The sequence below is a fragment of the Scyliorhinus canicula genome, chromosome 8 (assembly GCF_902713615.1).
Source record: "Scyliorhinus canicula chromosome 8, sScyCan1.1, whole genome shotgun sequence".
Lineage (NCBI taxonomy): Eukaryota > Metazoa > Chordata > Chondrichthyes > Carcharhiniformes > Scyliorhinidae > Scyliorhinus > Scyliorhinus canicula.
Window position 1 is genome coordinate 130,607,623 of NC_052153.1, and position 14,586 is coordinate 130,622,208.

Consider the following 14,586-nt stretch of genomic DNA (forward strand, 5'->3'; position numbering starts at 1 on the left):
AACGGGTTTTAAAGCTAATCATCATTTTATTTATGCTGTATCCTGCTAAATTGTTTAATGAGTATGGTGTATGAGGCAGAAAACTGAAATGAATATAATTCAATCAAACAGGACATTCATTTTTTGCTAGGGTTCGTTCAGTTGGTGTGCCAGCTGTTTAAGAGTCCAGGGAATGTGCTCCATCCTCACCAATAGAATATATGCCCAGTGTCTCCACAATTTACACCCTTACTTCCCTCAGTATCGTTGGATGCATCTCATACCATCCTGATGAATAATTAACTTTTAAGTACAGTCAACTAACCTAAAACCGCTTCCTGGTTAATTTCACTAAGTTTCTCAGCTACTTCCTTTTTCACACTGGGCAGCATTTTCTTCCTTGATAAAGTGCAAAGTACTTGTTTAATTCCTCCACCAAACCCCTGCCTCCATGTGTAAATCCCCTTTTAGGTCCCTCATTAGGGCAGAGAGAGCAGAGGGTAAGGTGACCAGTTCACAAAAGACAGCAACAAGTATGGGGGCAGTAGTGGCAATGCCTCTGAGTCTACAACAGAAAGGGTGTTGGAGTTGGACCCCCTCATGTTCCCTGATAATGACAGGAGACTGACAGATAGGTCAATCAATGCATCAGCATCTCTGCGTTTATCCGCCTCAATATTCTCCTGTATGGCAGCGTGTTGAGATCCCCAATAGCAGGACTGGTCTACGACCTTACCCTTCAGTGAGCTGACAAACAAACTCTTGGCTGACTGCAGCTCACTCATCCCTGCATGATTCAACATTTGCTGATTCCAACTCCAAGATATGTCACATAGGGTTCGTTCAGTTGGTGTGCCAGCTGTTTAAGAGTCCAGGGAATGTGCTCCATCCTCACCAATAGAATATATTCCTCTGCTAATCAGAATGGTTATAATCGGAAGGAAGCCCATTGTCTCTATACTTGCTCTTTGCAAGAGCAAATCACCCCACGCCACTCCTTTGCCTTTTGCCCAGAGACCTGCACATTATTCCTCTTCAGATAATGATCCAGTTCTCTTTTGAAAACCATGATTGAATCTGCCTCCACCACATTCTCAGTGGTTCCAGAACATAACTGCTCCCTGTGCCAAAAAGATTTTCATCATATTGTTTTTGATTTTTTTGTCACTCACCTTAAATCAATGTCCTCTGGTCTCGATAATTTCATCAATAGGAACAGTTTTTCCCAAGCTGCTTTGTCCAAACACCTCATGATTTTATATCCCTCGATAAAATCCCACCCCAACCTTCTGTAGGCAATCATTCACCTAAATCTTTTCTGCACCCTCTCTCATGCCTTCAAATCTTTCCTGAAGTGTGGTTCCCAGAACTGGAAGCAAAACTGCAGTTGAGGTTGAACCAATGTTTCAGACAGGTTCACCATAACGTCCTTGCTTTTCATTGCTCCCTCACGATGCTCAGGACCCGGGTTCAATCCTGGCCCCGGGTCACTGTCCATGTGGAGTTTGCACATTCTCCCTGTGTCTTTGTGAGTCTCACCCCCACAACCCAAAGATGTGCAAGTTAGATGGATTGCTCACACTAAAATTGCCCCTTAATTGGAAAATAATAATTGGGCACTGTTATGGGAGCGGCGTTTTCAGAACCCCAAAACGTATCATGGAGTTCAACCAACCCTTTAATGTATTGTTGCTTTTGAAGCACACGGCTTGGTCTCCATGTGTAGTATTACAATTATGGACACGTGGGTTTTTAAACACAAAACAATGTTTATTCCATGAATTCAACTTAACCTTTTTAAATAAACATTGGATCTCTTAACACCCCTTACTTCAAAGATAACCCCGAAAATAATACAACCCTAAATAATCCCTCAAAATGTTCCTTCAAACCGCCAAAAAGACTTAACACCTTTAAACAGAAACACATCAGGTTAAAGACATTACTATTATGAGTTTAAATCACCCAAATTATTCAGAGATAATCTTTCATGGCAGAGATCACCGCAGATCCAGCTCACTGCAACCACAGACACACCCAAGCTGTTTTTCTTCATGCAGCTCTCAGCAAACCAGCCAGGCACTTTTCAGCTGCTCACTCAAACTGAAACTAAAAGCAGAAGTGAGCTCAACTCAGCTACCCCCACCCTCTGACATCACTTCAGTAATATGAGCTGCTCCATTTCTTAAAGGTACATAGCTTAAACATCCATTTCTTAAAGGTACTCTCACATGACAGTACTCTAAATGAAAAAAATAACTTCCTTGCTTTTGTACTATCTTATATCTCAATTTATAAAGCCCAGGATCCTGCATGCTTTCTTAGCCACTCTCAGAGAATCACAGAATAATACAGCACAGAAGAGAAGAGGCCCTTCGGTCCATCGAGTCTGCAAAGACACGTGAAAGACACCTGACCTGCACACCTAATCCCATTTGTCAGCACTTGGCCCATAGACTCTACCACCCTCCCAGGCAATGCATTTGGGTAAAAAGGTTTGTCCTCAATTCTGTCAACCTGCCCTGATTTGCTCAATTGTAGTCCCATGTACCTCTGCTCCTGAACTCCCTTCAGAATAATTCCTTTATTTTATATTGCATTTTCCCATTTTTCCTGATTTCTCTGCATTAAATTCATCTATCACTTGGCCATCCAACCCAGCATGCTGTCTATGTTTTTGAAGGTTTAATAGCATCCCCCTCACAGTTCGCACTACTTTTCTGTCATTTCTAAATTTTGAACTTGTGCACTGCACACCCAAGTCTAGGTCATTAATGTCTCTCAGGAAGAGGCGGATCTCTAACACTGACCCCTGGAGATCTCCATTTTGACCCTTTCTTCAGTTTTGAACAAGGGTGTAACATTCTCTAGTCACGTGGCACCCCCCCCCCCCCCCCCCCCCCCAGTACCTAAGGAACTTTGGAAAATAATGCCCAGTGTCTCCACAATTTACACCCTTACTTCCCTCAGTATCGTTGGATGCATCTCATACCATCCTGATGAATAATTAACTTTTAAGTACAGTCAACTAACCTAAAACCGCTTCCTGGTTAATTTCACTAAGTTTCTCAGCTACTTCCTTTTTCACACTGGGCAGCATTTTCTTCCTTGATAAAGTGCAAAGTACTTGTTTAATTCCTCCACCAAACCCCTGCCTCCATGTGTAAATCCCCTTTTAGGTCCCTCATTAGGGCAGAGAGAGCAGAGGGTAAGGTGACCAGTTCACAAAAGACAGCAACAAGTATGGGGGCAGTAGTGGCAATGCCTCTGAGTCTACAACAGAAAGGGTGTTGGAGTTGGACCCCATCATGTTCCCTGATAATGACAGGAGACTGACTGATAGGTCAATCAATGCATCATCATCTCTGCGTTTATCCGCCTCAATATTCTCCTGTATGGCAGCTTGTTGAGATCCCCAATAGCAGGATTGGTCTACGACCTTACCCTTCAGTGAGCTGACAAACAAACTCTTGGCTGACTGCAGCTCACTCGTCCCTGCATGATTCAACATTTGCTGATTCCAACTCCAAGATATGTAACAGTATAGAAGAGGCCCTTTGACCCATTGAATCTGCACTGAAAAAAACTATACCAAATGTACATTAATCCCACTTTTCAGCACTTGATCCATAGCCTTGAATATTATGACATTTCAAGCTCTCATCCATGTACCTTTTAAACGTTGTGAGGTTTCTTGTCTCTACAACCGTCCCAGGCAGTGCATTCCAGATCCTTACCACCCTCTGGATGAAAGTTATTTTCCCCAAATGCCCTCTAAACCCCCTGCCTCTCACCTTAAAATTATGCCCCCTCATTATTGATCCTTCAACTAAGGAGAACAGCTGCTGCTTATCTACCCTGTCCATGCCCCTCTTAATCTTATACACCTCAATCTGGTTCCCCTCAATCTTCTCTGCTCTAAAGAAAACAACTCGAGCCTATCCAGCCCCACTCATAGCTCAAATTCTCCATCCCAGGCAACATTCTCGTGAATCTCCTCTGGACTCTCTCCAATACAATCATATCCTTCCTATAGTGAAGCAACCAGAACTGTACTTCAGATGGGACAAACCAAAGTTTTGTACAGCTCAACATAACCTACCTGCTCTTATAATCTTTGCCACAACTGATAAAGGCTAGTGTCCAATATGCCTTCTTAACTACCCTAATAACCTGTCCTGCCATCTTCAGGGATCTGCAGACTTGAACCCCAACATCTCTCTGTTCCTCTGAGCTTCTTAGTGTCCTGCCATTCATGGAGTACCTCCTTTTCTTGTCACTCCTTCCGAAGTGTGCTACTTTGCACTTTTCATGGTTAAGTTCCATCTCCCACTGATCTTCCCATCTGATCAACCCATCTATATCTTCCTGCAACCTAAGACCTTCTTCCTCACTGTTAACCACACTGCCAATCTTCTTGTCATCTGCAAATTTACTTATCACTCCCCATTCTCATCTACCGATATACATCACAAACAATAAGGGAGCTAGCACTGATCCCTGTAGTACACCACTGGACACTGGTCTCCAGTCATACAAACAGCCATTAACCACCACTCTCTGTCTCCTACCACTGAGCCAATTTTAGATTCAACTTGCCAAGTTACCTTGGATCCCATGTACTTTACTTTCTTTATCAGTCTGCCATGTGGGACCTTCTCAAAGTCTTTGCTGAAATCTTTATAAATAATAGCAACTACACACCTGATCACCTCCTTGAAAATTCAGTTAAATTTGTTAGGCATGAGCTTTCTCTGGCAAAACCATACTAACCAATCCTGATTAAATATTGTCCCTCCAAATGGAGATTGATTCTCTCCTTCAGAATTTTCTCCAGTAGCTTCTCTACCACTGATGTGAGAATCACTGGCCTGTAATTCCCTGGTTCATCCGCACCATCCTTCTTAAAAAGTGGAATCGAATTAGCTGTCCTCCAATCCTCTGGCACCTTCACTGTGGCAAGAGAGGAATTAAAATTTTGGTCAAAGCCCGTGGGCTGGATTCCCCGTTCCTGCGTCTAAGTGCGGACGCCAACAGAGGATCCGTGGCGTTTCACAACTAGAAAATCGGCAGCACCCCGATTCCGGTACCAGTGAGGGGCTAGCAGCGGCGCCGCGCGAAAACAGGAGAACACATGAAAAATGGTGGGATAATTGCCGGCATCATACTGGACATGTGCAGGGCTGACGGGCTGCAACCCCACGTACGCCTACATCCCCACACACGCACCGATCGCGCCAGAAAAGATGGCGGCAGTTGTGCTGGACTAAGTACCCGCCCACCTCGACACCACAGCCCACCTCCTGGCCACCCCCCACCACTCCTCCAGCCCTGGAAGAAGCCCCCCCAGCCAGTGGCATGGCTCTCGGCAGAGTATGGTGGTGCTGGACGTTGTCCGCTCACCCTCTCTCTCTCATTCCAGCCGCCACGCGAGGCTCACGACCGCTGAGGCTACACGCGCCCTGCACCGTTGGGAACCCTGCCCATCGGAGTCAAAGCACGCGTCTCGATGACACCGATTTTGAGGGGGCGGAGCACCGTGACCCGGCAACAAACCAGCTCCTGCCACGGTTTGGTAATTGGGGTCCATTCTCCGTCCAATCATTGTCTCTGATTTTGGCGTCAGGCAACAGAATCCCACCCCCTGTAATGTCTTCCCTTGCCTCCCACAGCAGCCTGGGATACAATGGGCTGGGTTCTCCAATTTGAAGACTGAGTGCTAACGCCGGTGTGGGAACAGTGGTATTTTATACCCCAAACAACAGTGCAAAAGCTGCACCGACCCTCCATCTGGTGGGGGGCTGGCAGACATGCAGTGTAATACCTCTGACAGATACGGCTGGAGAATTGCCGGGTCCGTGGCCGTGCATGCCCATGGCGGTGGCCTGCAGCGCCCATGCCATACAACATGACGCCGGCTGCGTCATGGACCCGGCCTGCCAAACACTGCCCCCCTGTAATCAACCTCACCACCCCGGAACACCCCTCACCAGTGCCCCAGCCCCTGCCGAAGCCCCCCCCCCCCCCCCCCCCCCCCCCCCACCCCCCCCTTGCCAGCGGAATGGCTCCCTCCCCTACCCCAGACTGTGGCAGCGCTGGACTCAGTCCGCAGCCGCCAGGCCGAATTCACAACAAAACATCGACATGTGTTGCACGCTATCGGGAACTCAGCCCATCGGGGGCGGAGCCTCGGGGGAGGGCCTCAGGTGATGTCCTGAGGTTGTCCCGATGGCGTGCGGCATACACTTCGAGCGGCACCGCCCCTCATTTCGGCGCAAACGGGGATTCTCCAGCCCATTGGCAAACACAATTTCGGCTTTGGGCGAGTCCTGAGAATCCCGCCCAACTTAGCTGGACCTGAGGATTTGTCCAATTTTAAACCCGCCAATACTTCCTCACTCTCTATGTCAAACTGTTCAAGAACCTCATAATCCCTCTCCACAAATTCTGTACCTACATCCTCTTCCTCCTGAGTGAAGGCAGATGTGAAGTAGTCATTCAACACCCTACCAATGTCCTGTGGCTCCCTGCACAGATTGTTCCCTTGGTTCATAATAGGCCCTACTCTTTCGCTGGTTATCCTCTTCCTCTTAATTTAATTATAGAATATCTTGGGATTCTCCCTAATCCTCCCCACCAGTGCTGTTTCATGCCACCTCATTACTCTCCTAATTTATTTATTTCTCCCCCTCCACTTTCTATACACCCCTTGCCCCGTTTCTATTCCTAAACTATGTCCACAAAACTTCATTTGACGGCCCTTCCAAGATTTGGTCTCTACCTACCGCAGTAACTGATTCCTTAATTAATAATGTTACACCGCCTTCTCTTTTATACCCTCCCCTGTTTCACCTGAAGATCCTATACCCTGAATGTTAAGTTGCCAGTCATGCTCCTTCCACAATCATGTCTCTAAGATGCAACGTTTAAATCCACGCCCTTAACTCATCAGTCTTGCCTATAATACATCTGGCATTAAAGTACAGGTCTTCCAGCCTCGCCTTACTCCCTTGGAACTCAACATGGCTGAACTTTCTATGTCTTGGTGCTACAACAGTATGTTGTGACCCTATTGTACTTGTGCTTTGTGCCTTTCCCCCTGCCCAACTAGTTTAAATTCCCCCCACCCGTAAAGAAACCAAGGTAGCATTTAACCGAGTATGGCATCAAGGACCCTTAGATAAACTGGAGTCAATCGAAATTGGGGAAAACTCTCCTGGTACAAAGGAAGATGGTTGAGGTGGTTGGAGGCAATTATCTCAGCTCCAGGACATCACTGCAGGAGTTCCACGGGGTAGTGTCCTAAGCTCAACCATCTTCAGCTGCTTCATCAATGACCTTCCGTCCATCATAAGGTCAGAAGTGGGGACGTTTGCATACATTTAGAAGTCATGGTGGTGAGTAACACCATTGCCAATTCCTCAGATAATGAAGCAGTCCATGGCCAAATGCAGCAAGACCTGGAAAATATCCAGGCTTGGGCTGACAAATCACATTCACGCCACACAAGAACCATCTCCTACAAGAGAGGATCTAACCATCGCCCCTTGACATTCAAGGCACATATCAGGAACGTAATGGATTACTTTCCACTTGCCTGGATGAGTGCAGCTCCAACAACACTCAAGAAGTGCAACACCATCCAGGACAAAGCAACCTTCTTTATTGCTCCTCCTTCCACAAACATTCAAATCCTCCCCCACCGAGGAACAGTGACAGCCGTGTTTACCACCTACAAAGGGAGCTGCAGTAACTCACCAAGGTTCCTTAGACTGCACCTTCCAAACCCATAACCACTACCATCTAGAAGGACAAGAGCAGCAGATACCTGGGAAACCCACCACCTGCAGGTTCCCGTCCAAGTTACTCACCACCCTGACTTGTAAATATATCACCGTTCCTTCACTGTCGCTGGCGCAGAATCCTAGAACTCTCTCCCTAACAGAACTGTGGGTGTACCTATACCTCAGAAACTACAGTGGTTGAAGAAGGCCTCTCACCGCTATGTTCTGAAGGGCAACTAGGGATGGGCAGTAATACTGGCCCAATCAGCAATGCCCACATCCCGTAAACAAAACTAGCAAACTCACTTGCAAGGATGTGAGTCCCATTCTGGTTCAGATGCAGACTGTCCCATTTGTACATGTTCCACCTTCTAAAGAAATGGTCCCATTGATCCAGGAACTGAAAACAACAAGGTGGCACAGTGGTTTGCACTGCTGCCTCATAGCACGAGGAACCCAGTTTCAATTCTAGCCTAGGTCTGTGTGGAGTTTGCACATTCTCCCTGTATCTGTGTGGGTTTCCTCCGGTGCTCCGGTTTCCTCCTGCACAAAGATGTGCAGGTTAGATGGGTTGACATGCTAAATTGCCCTTAAGTGTTGAATGATGTGTAGGTTAGGCGGATTGTCCATGATCAATGCAGGGTGATGCAGGGATAGGGCAGGGGGAGTGGCCCTAGGCAGAGTGCTCTTTCAGAGCGTCAGTGCAGACTTGATGGACTGAATGGCCTCCTTTGCACTGTAGGGATTCTATGAAAACCCTCCTTCCTGAACTCATTCATCTGCCCTATTCTCCTATTTCTGTATTCCCTCGCACCTGGCACTTGGACGTAATCCAGAGGATACAGTTTTGAGGTCCTGCTTTTTAATCTGCTGCCTAGCTCCCTAAATTCTTGATGCATGACCTCCTCCTTCATCCTGTCTATGTCATTGGTACTAGCATGTAACACGGCCTCTGATTTATCACCCTCCCCCTTTAAGAGGCTCTGCAGCTGTTCAGTGACATCTTGACCCTGGCCCCGGTGAGGCAACACACACGTCTGGGGTCATGTCTGCCATAGTGGTAGTATCTGAACTACAGTTTGTGTGTGTCAGATTAGCTGATATATCAGTGCTGAGCTGTTATGTTCTCTCCTCCTCCTGGAGCTGTTGTTCCTGGGCATCTGAAAGCAGAAAATCAGAATTGCCTGAGGAAGGGGACTGGAGTAGAAAATAAGTGGTTAATATCAAGCCATCTGTGGCTTGCTCACCCTGCCAGATAGCATGCTGAAGGTGAACTGGAAGTTGAGAAGGGATAAAGGGCAGGAACATACCATCATCCTCAATGTTCTCAACAATGCCAGATGCCATGGACTCTATCAGGCTTACCCCATGATTCAGAGCCATCTCCTTCAGAGGGCTCGGGAGATGCAGATGTTCTCGTCCCCTTTAGTTTCAACACTGCTCCCTTCTATTATGTGCCACCATGTCCTATAAGAGGGAGGGGAAAATGCCTTTGCTTTTAGAGCAATACATTTGGGTGATGTGTCTGCTGTAACAGAATAGCTGGGAGTAAATGGAGGCTGCACGAGGTTGGTGTGACAGTGGTATGTGTGTCAAGGTGTGCTGGAATATTTGAATGTTAAGTCTCAGTGCTAGGTGCCAGGGGTTTTGCTGGTTGAGTGATCGGGTGTGGCCCGTTGAGCAGCATGCTGTTTGCGATGGGATAGGCAGAAGATGTCTTGTGAAGATGCATTCAGTGGCCCTGACAGCCCATACGAGGTTGTTCAACAGCCAAGTCCTGGAGGTCAGATGCCGAGAATAGATTTCCCTGGCCATCTGTACTTACTTCCTTTTGACAGTCGGCCTAGATGGCCTGCTGTTCTTCCACAGGACCTTGGCCCAGTCTGTTTGGTTTGCCCTGTGTTTTGATTGGTGGGGATTAATGGAGAGTGATTAAGATTTGGGACCTGTCTGTATTGGTTCCTATGGAGGTGTGTTACATGTAGATGTGGTGCTGCCACCTCATATCTGATAAAAGCCTGAGTTTTATGAGTTCACAATACAAATCTTTCTACAATTTGGCACAAATTAGCACAAAGTGAAGAAAGGGCATCTCAATCTTTTATGAGTTTTCATGTTGTTAGGAAAGGGTAGAGGAAGCTCAAATTTGCATCCTACCCAATAATATACCTCACATACTTGACATTTACTGGCACTAAATGCAAAAAGTTTAATTTCAGAATTTAATTGTTGAAAGTATTTCCATAAATTGTAGCAAAATGACTTGTGCCACTTTAACAGAGTGTGAACAGACCTGTGCAGTAATGTCGAGAAATCATCAATCACAAATGCCTTTTACTTAAAATTCAGGAAAATATCAATTCCTTGGCCGGACTTTTGTCAATTTTGTCAGGTCTTATTAATTATGTGTAAATAATTTTTTCTCTCCCAGATCAACTGAAGTCACTTTAAATCTGAAGGACTCAAGCTGCCCTCTACAAATTCTGGGGTGCCTGTTCATGACAGTTACCTTGGTTTGCAGAGAAATTGATCCGAGAGAAACTGTAAGTTTATAATTTTATTCTTCAAAAATTGGGAAAATGCAATATATTTTATTTTACTTCTGACAGTATTACCTTTTGAGGGCGTTTTCATTCAAATTCAAATGGCCCAGTTGTTTATTGTTTTTATTTGTTCATGGGATGTGGGCATCGCAGGCTGTGCCACTATTTATTGCCCATCCCTAATTGCCCTTGAGGGGGCGCAGGTAGAGTCAACCATATTGCTGTGGGTCTGGAGTCATATGTAGACCAGACCAGGTAAGGATGGCAGATTTCCTTCCCTAAAGGACATTAGTGAACCAGACGGGTTTTTATGACAATTGACAATGGTTTCATGGTCATCATTAGACACTTAATTCCAGATATTTTATTGAACTAAATTCTATCACCTGCCGGGCTAGGATTTGTACCCGAGTCACAGATCATTATCCTTGCAGCAGAAGAAACTAATGTGGAATATAGTATGTGTCTAAAGCCATTCACAACCCTGAATCAGTGAAATTTGTGGCAACTCTCGTTGAAGATATATGCATTCTACACTGTAGTCAATAAAATGTGTCAACACAATGATCGGAAATTCTTGTTTAATTTGATTGATGGTCTGGTATTATTAGTGCAAGGAGCCAAGTTCTAAAACTCTGATGGGAATACGATTTGGATTTAAATTGAGTGCCTGATCCAAATTCTCAGTGTGAACTGTCAATTTAAAACAGACTGGTTTTGTGTCTAAATGAATATCTCCAGTATACATATGGATCAATGTGCATTGAGAGAGCCCTGTATGAACTGCATGAACTACATTAATATGTTTGCTTCTTCTGTGTGAACTTTTCATTCAGTGTTCAGGATCATGAAGTTCTCGATAGTCAGGGGCACAGATAGGCGCTTCTGTGGCCGTGAAAGAGACTACAGGATGGTATGTTGCCTCCCTGGTGCCAGGGTCCAGGATGTCTTTGAAAGGGCGTAGGGGGAGGTTGAACAACCAGAGGTCGTGATACACATTTGTACTAACAACATAGGCAGGAAGAGTGACAAGATCCTGCAAGGGCAGTTCAGGGAGTTAGGTAGAAAGTGAAAATACAGGGGACGAAATTCTCTCAACCTGATGCTAGATTCTCCACTGCATTCGGAACTCCGCTACCGGCGGTGGGTGATGGAGAATCCAGCACCATATTAATGACTTGGATGTAGGGATAGAATACACTATATTCAAATTTGCAGACAACACTAAAATAGTTGGGAAGCATGGTGCATTAAGGAAATAAGAAACTTACAAATGGATAAGGATAGGTGAGGTGAGTTGGCCAAAATTTGGCAGGTGGAATTTAACATGGATAAATGTGAAGTTATCCATTTTGATGTGGAGATGCCAGGTTGGCCTGGGGTGAGCACAGTAAAAAGTCTTACAACACCAGGTTAAAGTCCAACATGTTTGTTTCAAACATGTTGGACTTTAACCTGGTGTTGTAAGACGTCTTACTGTTATCCATTTTGGTTGGAGGAATAAAAAGGCAACTTTTTATCTAAATGGAGAGAAACTTCAAAGTGCTTTGGTGCAGAGGGATCTGGGTGCCCTTGTGCATGATTCTCAGAAAGTTAGTTTGCAGGTATAGCAGTTAGTAAGGAAGGCAAATGGAATTTTAGCTTTCATTGCTAATGAAATAGCATCATAAAATAGGGAAGTGATGTTGTAACTGTATCAAGCAATGGTGAGACCAGGGGCTGGATCCAGAAAAGCTGGCGTGAAAGGGCCACATATTCCTAGCCCTGCAGGAGGCTGGCAGGGACCCGGCATAAAACTAGCAGCTTTTGCTGTAGATAGGGACCCCGGCGCTTCTGGGTAGGAGGCCGCGCATGCGCACGGTGACGGCCTCCAGTGGCAGCATTGTGCTCCATGGCGGACTCAGACCACGGAGCTGGACATTAATATAGACCCCCCGATGGGCCGCGCAGCTGACCATGCCCGGCCGCGTATAAGGCGCCCTGCCCTCTGATCGGCCTGCCCCCGACCAAAGCAGCCGCGGATTGAGTCCGCAGCCACCACGCTAGTTTCCCGACCGGCAGGATCATGAGTGGTCCACGCTGTCGGGACTTTGGCCGGTCGGGGGCGGAGAATGGCGGGGCGGAGAATAGTGGGGCGGGCCTCCAGCAACGGCCACAGGTAGGTGATATGCAGTGCAGCCTACTCAAGAGAGCACGCCGCTTTTTGGGACCTGCAGAATTGGGGAACTGACGCCGGTCCCAATTCCGTGCGGGGAAATGGATTCACCGTCCTGACATCAGCTGCGTTTTCAGGGTGCGGAGAATCCAGCCCCACATCTGGAGTACTGCGCACAGTTCAGTCCTCTTTTTTGAGGAAGGATGTAAATGCATTAGAGGTGCTTCAGAGCAGGTTCATTAGATGATTCCAGGGAAGAAGGACTTGTCTCATGAAGAGAAATTGAGCAGTTTAGGCCTTTACTCATTGGAATTTAGAAGAATGAGAGGAGATCTAACTGAGGCATACAAGATTCCAAAGGGAATTGACAGGTTAGATGTAAAGCGGATGGTTCCCTTTGCTCGACATTCCAGAACGAGAGGTCATAGCTTTAAGCTGAGGGGTGGCAGATTTAAAACAAAAATGAGGAAGATTTGCATCACTCAGTGTGTCGTAAATCTGTAGAAATCTCTACCTCAGAGTGGAATGGACGCTGGAACACTAAACAAATTTAAGGAGGAGATAAATAGGGTGCGATTCTCCGCAAATGTGGAGAGTCGTAAAGGCTGCCGTGAAACCGGCCGTGTTTCACGGCAGCCTCCGCGCCCCCTCCCGGGACCCGATTCACCCCCCCCCGGGTCGGGGCTAGCATCGCGGCCCCGTGAAGAAGGGCATCGCGGACTTAGCGAACGTTCGCTAAGCCCGGCCGCCAAGACTCACGGCGGCTGACGCGCACAATGTCGCCAGCCGCGCATGCGCGGATTGGACGGGTCCAACCCGCGCATGCGCGGATGACGTCATCGTGCATATGCGTCAAACCCGCGCATGCGCGGTCCGTCATGCCCCTCAGCCGCCCCACGGGCTGATCCTGCGGGGTGGCGGAGGGATAAAGAGTGCGCGGGTATCGGACCCGCTGCCCGTGATCGGTGGGCACCGATCGCGGGCCCGTGCCAATCGGTGCCATGGTTGTGCAGAACGGCATTTGCGGCCGTTTTCACGAATGGTGAGAGCAGGTGTGTTTAAATTCGTGAAAACGGCCGGAAAGGCCTGGGAACTCGGCCCATCGGATAGGGGAGAATCGCTGTTCGCCGTAAAAAAACGGCGAGCAGCGATTCGTGTCGGGGGGCGGCCGTGGGGGGCAGGGCAGAATAGCGGGTGGTCGGGAAAAATGTCGGGAAGGCCCTCCCGCTATTCTCCGACCCGTCGTGGGGGGCGGAGAATCGCGCCCATAGGTTTTTAATTAGCAGCCATATGAAGGGTTATGGGGAGTGAGCAGGAAAGTGGAGATGAGGCCAAGATGGATCAGCCATTATTGTATTGAATGGTGGAGCAGGCTCGAGAGGCTGAATTGCCCCTCTACTCTTGCTGCTAGTTGTTATGTTCTTATTCTGATACTGGGCCACCATATTGGGCTGTATTTTCACTTTGTGAATGGGAAACAGAAGCTGGGACAGTTCCTAGATCCTAAAACCACCCGCAGGGGAACAGTCACACTGGGATTTTGACTGGGTTCCCCCTTAATTGGCATGGAGACATGTTCCCTGACAAATTAAGGGTGGTGGGCAGGCTCTAAAGGTTGTCAATCGTAGGCCTTCCAGCTTTACAGGAGCAGCTAGCTGCAATAAATAGTAAATAACTGAAGGAGTGTTTCAACGGGGAGGTGCCATCACTTTTTTTTAAAGATTCAGCCAGACCACCACTGTGAAGGGATGGGGTTGGGGGGGGGGGGGGTTGCTGGGGAGCACCATTTCAGGATGGCCTTTGGCTACACCCCAACTGAGTCAGGCAGGGAGTGCCTGTAGGTCTTCGAAGTTTGCTGATACCTGGTTCTGCCACTGGGTGGCCAACATTGGGAACAGGGTTGGGAAACTCGCATGTCGGCCAAACTCTTAATTTCCTGCCTCCATCTGCCAATGTGGCCAACCTCAACAGGGTCCAACAATCCAGCACATTTTGCCTCCTTTTTTCACTTCCTGGACTAATGCCTCCAGCATCACTTCAGAAAACTTCAAAACCCTCTGTCTAGCTATTTGTTTCCTTTAATTTTGCTTTTCTCCAAGTCTTCTGCAGATAGTCTTCAAGTCAG

At 47.3% G+C, this 14,586-nt stretch overlaps 1 protein-coding gene across 9 annotated transcripts in view; it reads left to right on the forward strand.

Annotated features, from left to right (window-relative positions):
• Nucleotides 1-14,586, forward strand: part of LOC119970506 (multiple C2 and transmembrane domain-containing protein 1-like) — an 891,726-nt gene that overhangs the window by 347,049 nt on the left and 530,091 nt on the right. For all 9 annotated transcript variants that reach the window (XM_038805255.1, XM_038805256.1, XM_038805254.1 and 6 more), the window contains one exon: nucleotides 10,195-10,306. In XM_038805255.1, the coding sequence (XP_038661183.1) occupies nucleotides 10,195-10,306 (112 nt within the window). The remainder of the gene's footprint in view (nucleotides 1-10,194; nucleotides 10,307-14,586) is intronic.